Source organism: Salvia hispanica, unplaced genomic scaffold, assembly GCF_023119035.1.
Source record: "Salvia hispanica cultivar TCC Black 2014 unplaced genomic scaffold, UniMelb_Shisp_WGS_1.0 HiC_scaffold_340, whole genome shotgun sequence".
Classification (NCBI taxonomy): Eukaryota; Viridiplantae; Streptophyta; class Magnoliopsida; order Lamiales; family Lamiaceae; genus Salvia; species Salvia hispanica.
Genome location: NW_025952070.1, coordinates 1,155 through 10,563, shown reverse-complemented (window position 1 = coordinate 10,563; position 9,409 = coordinate 1,155). Strand labels below are relative to the sequence as shown.

General features: G+C 43.3%; 1 protein-coding gene and 1 pseudogene across 1 annotated transcript; both read right to left on the bottom strand.

Moving 5' to 3' along the window:
- Positions 1 to 2,132: 2,132 nt before the first annotated feature.
- LOC125198970 lies at positions 2,133 to 2,660 on the bottom strand (annotated as a pseudogene).
- A 5,365-nt stretch (positions 2,661 to 8,025) lies between these two features.
- On the bottom strand, positions 8,026 to 9,189 carry LOC125198969 (putative nuclease HARBI1). The gene is made up of 3 exons (XM_048097178.1): positions 8,902 to 9,189; positions 8,588 to 8,813; positions 8,026 to 8,489 (listed from the first exon to the last, which is right to left on the bottom strand). Exons 1-3 carry the CDS (start codon positions 9,187 to 9,189, stop codon positions 8,026 to 8,028), a joined length of 978 nt encoding a protein of 325 aa, XP_047953135.1.
- Between the last annotated feature and the right edge of the window lie 220 nt (positions 9,190 to 9,409).

The window sequence follows — 9,409 nt, the reverse complement described above, 5'->3', positions numbered from 1 at the left end:
TAATATATTGATTAAATATAACAGTAGACATGAAGCTACTTTCCCTCCCGGGGCACTTGATAAACACTACGAGAAGCTGCTTCTAAGCGATGAGCGTTTAGCTAGGGTCAGTCGCAGGCTCTTCCCGACTAATGGATCAGTTTTGCCATTACAACAGATCCCACAGCAGCAACAGCTTCACCATTCTCTAAATGCTAACATCATAGCAGCATCAGGTACAGTAACTAAACTATCTATATGTGAGTAGTTTCATTTTAGCCATTTCTACTATTATTATTATAGGAATAGGATCAAATGCAAGCTCTAAATATTGTACAAACTCCAAACTATTATTTCAATCATTAGAAGATATCAACAGATGATAAAATAATAGCAACAAAAAAATGTCAACACAAAGTCAACGGTTGATGTTGTGTTGAAATTATGTTGACATTGTATTGACATCAAAATCTTGAAATTTTACCCTGTGTTGACATTGTGTTGATACTATATTGAAAAGTTTGGAGTTTGTACAATATATGAGTTTGCATTTTATCACAACCCTATTATTATATATACTAGAGTAAAGGTTAATTTTTGTCGTAAACATATAACTAAAATAGCAATTTGGTCCAAAACATTCACATTTTGAAAAATGGGTCCATAACAAATGAAAATGTCAAAGTAGTCCTTTTTTTTACGATCCGGTCAAAAAACTAACGGTCAACACTAATTGCACAGTGGCATGACCGTTAGTTTTTTGACCGAATCGTAAAAAAAAAAGGGACCACTCCGACAAGGATTTCATTTCTTATGGACCTGTTTTTTAAAAAGTGGATGTTTTGGACCAAATTCATATTTTGGTCATATGTTTAGGACCAAAATTGACCTTTTACTCTATATACTAATCCCAACTATATATATATATATATTCTCTTGTTGCATCAGGCAATAGTGTCGTGGGGAATCAAATCTACAACGAGTCAACATTTGTCGATTCATCAAGACAGGTTGTTCGTGATCAACGACTTCATCAGTACAATGGTATGGTTCTCAACAACGAGCCGACATTTTTGGGCTCGTCGAGTAAGAACCCTCTTAATGTTGGTGGTAAAAAACTTTATCAGCACAATTATATGGCTAACAACAATGAGCCAACATTTGTGGGCTCATCAAGTCAAAGCCCTAATGTGCAGTTGGCGAACCCTCCTCTCTTCTTCCGAGAAATCCCACCTCACCTGCGAAAGCAGGCTAAATGGGAGCCGGTAGATGATTTCACCGGTGGCCAAGCCCAACTTTGCAGGTATATATGTATAGACACATATTTCAATCTCGTATTTTATTCCATAATCCGCGCATATGTATGTTAATATTGATTAAATATAACAGTAGACATGAAGCTACTTTCCCTCCCGGGGCACTTGATAAACACTAGGAGAAGCTTCTGCTAAACGATGAGCGTTTAGCTAGGGTCAGTCGCAGGCTCTTCCCGACTAATGGACAGCAGCAACAGCTTCACCATTCTCTAAATGCTAACATCATAGCAGCATCAGGTATATATAGTTTCATTTTAGCTATTTCTACTATTATTGGAGTATATATATCTAATCCCAACTATATATATTCTCTTGTAGCATCAGTCAATTGTGTCATGGGGAATCAAATCTACAACGAGCCAACATTTGTCGATTCATCAAGACAGAACCTTCACGCTGTTCGTGATCAACGACTTCATCAGTACAATGGTATGGTTCTCAACAACGAGCCAACATCAAGTAAGAACCCTCTTAATGTAGGTGATAAAAAACTTTATCAGCACAATTATATGGCTAAAAACAATGAGCCAACATTTGTGGGCTCATCAAGTCAGAGCCCTATAGTTGTTTCGGACGATATGGCTGCCCCCTTCATCCCTCCTCCGAGTAGCTGCCCGCCAGAGTTCCAACACGGCCTAATTGAAGTAGAGTATTCAGATGCTGGTGAGCAGGCCTTGGCTGATGCAATAGTAAGGGAGGCGAACGAAACATGTGATGCTTTCGCATGGTCGTTGATAGAAGTGTTTGCTGTGCAAGGTCAGGGCAATGAGCCAGTTGGAGGGGGTAATGTAAATGAACTTGCAATTGTGATAATGGTTGATACAAACATAACAAGAACTAATGGTTCCAAGTTTTATTCTTCAAGCTCGATTTCAGCTGCGTAGTGTCGGCGCCGTCCGCGATCTGATTTCTCGAGCTCGAGACGACTCTTTTGAGCGTCGTAACGTTTTTCTCCCGTGCGTGAAGCCGGGGAAGGATCCGTCGGCGATGTCGAGATCTCCGGAGATGAATTTGACGGCGATTGAGTCGTAGAAGAAGGTCAATTTTTTGTTAGGGTTCCGCGCGGTGACGGAGAGGTTGAAGGAGGACGCGATTGAGTTGTCGGTCAGGTTGAATCTGGAGAGCTGGAGCGAATTCACGGCGAAGGAGGGGCGCTGGGGGAGGTAGAGGACGTAGATCGCGGCGCCGGCGATGGCGGCGAGGAGGAGGACGAGGAGGATCGCGATCGTCGACCAGAGGCAGCTGCGGCGGAGGTTGCGGGCGGTAGGCCAGGCGGCTGGTGTTGTAGAGCTGCGCCTTGTTCGCCGGAAAATTCGCCTCGCCGTTCGCGGCCGGCTTCGCCGACGGATGCACTTTGTCGTTCATTTTTTAATATGAAATGCACCTTAGATTTGGATGTACTCATGCTTTTAGGGTGTCTCTGGTGGCGCCCTTCCCACTAGGACTTCCTACACAAAATGCATGCCCCGTCATCACTAGGATTTCCTATTTCAACTAGGACTTCCCATTGCACTAGAACTTCCACTAGGACTTCCCGCAATAAAATTAAATTCACAATTAAAATTAAAATTTACGGAATTAATATTCGACACGAATACGAACGGGGAAATGCGAATATTTCATTAAAAAAAACATACGAAGTACATCATAAAAGAAAAAAAAAACAACCACATCAACGTCCACCCCTCCGCGTCCAAACCTCTTCGATGATATCCTCCTGAAGTCGAATATGAGCATTTCTTTGCCGCATGTCGGCAAATGCGCGCAACCGCTCAACCTCTCCATGAGGTACCCCCATGTTCACATTCGCGCTGGCCACGCCGTGGCTTGGACCGGCACCCGTATCATCTTCGTTGGTCCACTGAGTCACATCGTCCCCTTCACTTTCGATAATCATGTTGTGCAAAATGATACATGCGTACATGATGTCGCCAATGTTGGGAATATACCACTGTCGTGCCGGACCCCGAACCATCCCCCATCAACACTGGAGCGCACCAAATGCGCGCTCAACATCCTTGTGCGCTCTCTCCTGACAGCTCGCAAAGTATTGTTTCTTTGGTCCGACCGCATGCTTGATCGTCTTCGCAAAGACGGGCCAGTTAGGGTATATCTCATCCGCCAAATAGTATCCCATATTGTGCTGGTTGTCATTGGCGACGAAACTGATGGCGGGACCAACGCCATTGCACTGATCGTTGAACAGGGACGACGACTAGAGGACGTTGAGGTCGTTGTTCGACCCGGCGACTCCAAAATAAGCATGCCATATCCACAGCCGGTGGTCAGCTACGGCTTCAAGGATCATCGTGGGATGCTTGGCTTTGAAGCCGGAAGTGTGTATTCCCTTCCAGGCGGCGGGGCAGTTCATCCACTCCCAATGCATACAATCTATGCTGCCCAACATCCTAGGGAACCCGTGCACCGACCCGTGCATATTTATCAGCCGCTGGCAGTCTTCGGGGCTCGGACGCCGAAGATACTTGATCCCCGAATATCTCTCTAACGCCCGCGCAAAAATTCAGCAGACACTCGACGGCTGAAGACTCGCCAATGTGGAGGTACTCGTCGAACATGTCGGTCGGGCCTCCGCACACCAGTTGCCTGATTGCGGCAGTGCACTTCTGTATGGGCGTGTGTCCGGGTTTGCTCCCATGATCCCTGAAAAACTCGTATCTTCTCTCTAAAGCACCCACGACATGCATAAACAGCGGACGATGCATCCTAAAACGTCGCCGGAATAAGACATCCCCAAAACGCGGCTGCGGAGCAAAGTAGTCCTCATACAACCGAATATGTGCAGCAATGTGGTCCCGGGGTACATCGGCGATGGTACATCTCCTCTGGAGCAATCGATCAATCGTCTCTTGCACAGCGAGATCGAATTCATCATCACCATCACTATCACTAGCGCCTCCGCCACTACCACCCGCACGGCTACTCGCCATTATAGATATAATTGAAAAAAAAGGTTAGAGAGAGAAACTTGTCAACACAAGTGGTGTGAATGAAATGAAGTTGGGGAGCCCTACTTATAGAGTTTTTTTTTAAAAAAATTAAAATTAAAAATTGCGGACGTCCGACCTTCGCCACAATGGCGGACGTCCGGTCGGACGTCGATGCGAGGGGCGAGGACATCCGATGGGCACTCGGGACGGGCGTGGGCGCCCTTCCCACCCACTACGGGTGCACGCGGAATGCGCACGAGGTCTTGGCCTTACTGGGAAGACTGGAAGGTCATCTTCGGCAAAGACAGGGCAAATGGTGGCCAATCCGAATGGGTTGCTGATGCAGTGGCAGATAGTTCTCCAGATGCACCTGTTACTGAGATAGGTGAGAGTAGTGATTATCATCCTAGCTTCGAAGATTTTCTGGGGTACGACGAGCAGGTTCAGGCTACGTTTGCAAATACTGGGGTTGGTGACAGTAGCACTCAAAGTGGAGCGAACGCTACTGCAAACGTTCAGGTTCCTCAGAAAAGTAAGCGCAAACGCAAGGTCCGGGATGATGATAACGGCATAGTTGAGCTACTTGGAAAGCTGCACGCCGAGACCAACGCTCGTCTGGAAACATTGGCATCACGCATTGGGTACGAGATTGATTTGGGAAAAGCAAGGGCTGAAATCTTTCGTCATTTGTGCAACATACCAGAACTGACCGAGAATGAAAGGTATGATCTGTGCGACATTATTGGTAAAGAGAACACCCGTCTAGAGATCTTTAGAGGACTCCTTGATGCTTCGAAGGCTGGATATGTGAAGCGTGTCCTGGGGAAAGAAGCTCGCTTGTAGATGGCGTTGCACCACAGTTTTTTTGTCTTATGATCACTGCAGCTTTACTTAACCGGTGGTGTAGTTATTTTGTCTTATCGTTTTGTGGCCTAAACTTCTCTGTTGGGTTTTGTGTGACTATTTGAAGATGTTGTTTTGGGATTGTAATTATGGACGACTTAATCGCCTGTTAAAACTAATCGTTCGCGATGATGTATGATTAACTAGCTGCATTTCCATGAAATTTCGTATTTGGTTTCCCTTTAATTGTTGTAAACGATCTGCTTTGCATCTCCCTTTGACATGATGTTGTAGTTTCCCACATGTTATCACCGAGAGCTGATTATTTGGGATGAGAGAATGCAAGATCGTTCACTGCTCCGACTTGAGCATCAATCTGGAACAAAAGTATTCAGTTGCAATTTCCCAAATAACACAAAGAATTTCTAATAAGGTTGAATATGGTATAATACCTCTAGATGCAAACGGTCTTCATTTTTTACATGATATGAATAAATTTATACAATGTCTCTCGAATATGCAATACCTAATAAGCTCAAAAATAAATATTTTAAATCAAATCACTTCTTATAATCGACTTTTAATGAATAGATGTATCAGCTAAAAATTGTGGAGTATACACACCAACGAAGAACCAAACTACTCAATATATATAATAACAATCTATAGTTGTAGCTCAAATTGAATATGTGCAGATAATTCCATGCAACTCCATCAAGTTGATAATGCATAATAGCTTAAATTTCTTATTTATACTAGCCGCAAAAAAAGGCCTTGGAATACAAAGAAAATTGTTCCCGATATGCAAGAACATTGGCCATCTAGATAAGCTAAGATAAACTAAAACGATCAGCAATATAATATAGTGGATACACTAGCTTCACATCCGATGTAGAAGACGTTGGGCAAAACATAACAGTGTCTTCCGAGTAAAGCTAAGAAATTGTCACCCCATTTATATGTGGGGCTTCCCTAGCACCCTAAACCACATCCTTGGACTGTTTGATGCACATGATGGGGCCAAAGTGGGACTATTTGGTGGCAACGGCCTCGGCAGTACACGAGATTTTTTTCCCTCAACCTTTCGTTCCAGCTTTCCTTTAGCATCGGGGCCGTTGTAGCATACAACCGTCTTGGTGGCCGATTCCCGATCCAGAGGGCCGCCTTCGTCGAACATGAGTTTACGCCTCGCAAATGAGGAGGCATGGTTGCTATTCACCTCTCCATATTCAACATCTGGAGGGGCTTTCATCGCCTTCCCAGCGCACACCAAACCGGGAGATTGGGAGTCCGACACCACGATCACCGTGTTCACTTGCTCCTCTTTGACAACTTTCAGACCGAACAATTCGTTGAGTTGATTGTATGCCGGGTCACCACGTCGGGAATAAGCTCCGAGAAGTGGGTTTCGCTTCAAGAAAACAAAATGATATATGAAAATTCAACACTTTAAAGCATATGTAGTAGTATTAAGTGATGTACTTACTTCTAGCGCTTCCGGCCAATTAGGTGCAACCACAATGACGACGTTGGTTGTCGGATTCCAGTAGGTTGCCTCCAACGCCACGATCTCGTTGAAAGTGTTGTAACGCTTTTCCAGAAAATGCACACGATCAACCAGATCATACCACTCAAACGAGATGCCAACCTGGTTTTTGATCGCGAGCTTGGCATCGGATATGAAATGGCTGGGGAAAACTGACCCCTCGCAACCTGCAGCCTGCTTCAACCTTAGCAATGTACCAGCAAGACCGAGTCAATCTCGTGGGTCCAGCATGAGCCGTAGAGGAATGAGCTTTGGATAGCAATGTAATCGGACATTTTTTAGGGATGACAAGGTTGCAAGCAATTTTGGAGTGGTGAATGGTTTGGTATCACCATCCTGCCCATATTTATAAGCCAAAATGATGAAGAAAACATAAGTACAAGAATTTAAGGTTTTTGACATGCAACTACCCACTCTAATTGACAAGCGCCGAATGCACAGTGGGTAGTTCAATGAGTAAATGGATCTTCATTATTGGGTGTAATATATTGGATACAATAATTTAATTTTTAGACTTGCAGCTCCTTAGTTAATGAAAAACGCCGTCTGTGATGGTTTGGTATATGTCCAATCTGTTTTCTCCAATTGCAAAGTAAACATAATGACCTCAATTAGTCTCCAATGCTAGGGTACACAAAGTGGCCTAAAACTGAAGACTACACCTCTGAAAAGGAGATCACATTCAATGCTTCACCCAATACCATTGGACTCAATCAATGCTATACTGAATAAACTAAACAAATCAGACCAAATGCAAACTAGAATAGGCCTTACAAAATAGATATAAAAGTTCATAACAGAAGCAGCACCTAATAAGTTCATGCAGTGAACATAAATTAAAGTTCATACTTGACAATAAGACCAAATGCAAACTAGAATAGTTTCCCTAAAACAATCCCAAGCAATAACAATTCCAAACCCATGAAAACCAACACATAGTTCAGTCTAATTTCAACCTGGCACCGGCCACAAACTCCACAACCATGTCCGGTGCTGGCCCTTCTTTTATTCTTCTCTTCATCCTTGTTGCAAACAGTTTTTGCTGGTCGGTACGTTTGCTTCAAGACAAAATCCGGTTGCTTGCCATCTCCAATCCCACTATGATAGTCGTCACACCACAAGAAAGACCCCGAGTGATTTGCATTAGTCGGGCATTTGTAAAACCATCTGCCTTTGTGTATGGCATCTTTCCCAGCACAAAACAGATTCATCTTCCCTTGACCGCAAACACACTCGGGAATCATGTCACTGTCGGTTGTTGTCGTCGACATTAGTAGGTTGTAAATCAACAAAAAAAAAATAAGACAAAAAAGTCAGAAAGTGTCATATTTAAATCAGTCTTACCAGCCCATTCACAAAGAAAGCAAATCATAGAACAAAATTTATATATGAACTAGATGCATATACACACATTGTTCCACATAGAGTTAGCCAAATCTTCCCTCATTTGAGTCCAAGCAGTAGATGTCTCAACTTGATCAATATATTCAGCTTCACCATCAACATCATCAACTACGCCATTCTGTGTATCACCATCAATTTGTTGTTCTATTGGGTCGTTGGTCATCTCACCACGAATAAAATTGTGGAGTAAGAAGCAAGCCATAATCATCTGGATTTGGATCTTAATCGGATAGAAACTAGCACTCGGCAGAATGCTCCATCTCATCTTAAGAGCTGCAAAAGCTCGCTCGATAATGTTACGAGCTTTACTGTGCCTTAAATTGAACAACTCACGAGCATTTTGTGGTCTTTGGTTACCGATGCCCCACTCCTTCAAATGGTAGCGGACATTTTTGAACGGCGTCAAGAAGCCTTCACAATTTGCGTATCCATTATCGCACAAAAAATAATTTCCTAAAAAATACCACATTCGGTCAGGTTATGCACTTATAAATAAAGAAAAATCAATTTTGAAAAACCGATAAGTGTTAAAGACAATGGTGTATTTAAACCTTTGGGCACCCTCAATCCCCCATCTCTACTAACGGCATCCCTTAGCACTCGAGAATCGCCAGCGGAACCCTCCCACCCGGGCATAAAATACAAGAATCGCATGTTGCGGTCGCAGGCCGCAAGAGTGTTAGTGGAGATTTGCCCCTTCCTTGATCGATAACGTGGCTTATCCGCGTTGCTTACAAGGACATTTATGTATGTCCCATCCAAGGCGCCAATACAGCCCTAAGATGGATCACAAATATTTATAAACTATCAACACAAACTTCACTATCTTAAAATGCTAGTTGTATTCGGTCACAAACTTCATTACCTTAAAATGTTTCCATCGATGATCAACACAAGTGTTCGTTACTGGTTCGGGTTCAGGCAAGAGGATGGTATGAAGTCTAAGGACTGCTTTCAGCACAAGATGAACATAATGGGATATTGTTTCCCCAGACCGCTTGAAATCAAAACCAGATGGACGAATTTTCTTGTGGTGAGCTAGAATGCTTAGAAAAATAGCTACTTGTTCCTCTAAAAACACATATCTACCATTTCGCAGCCCACCAACGTCTCTCAATAGGATACATAAACGACCAAATGCATTCCTATCCATGCGTAGGTTAACAAAACAGTCTATGTCACTAATTTTTGTGAGTCTGTTCATATGTCTCACTTGTGGCGGCATCCTATCTATTATTGAATACCTAATTAGATTTTGCCTAGCACGCCGGCCGCATCGTGGATTTTTTTTCATATATAAGTACAATAAGATAAGCTTGTGCATATGTAAGAGATGCAATATATCTTCTATCATGAGGTAAACGGCTTTGGAT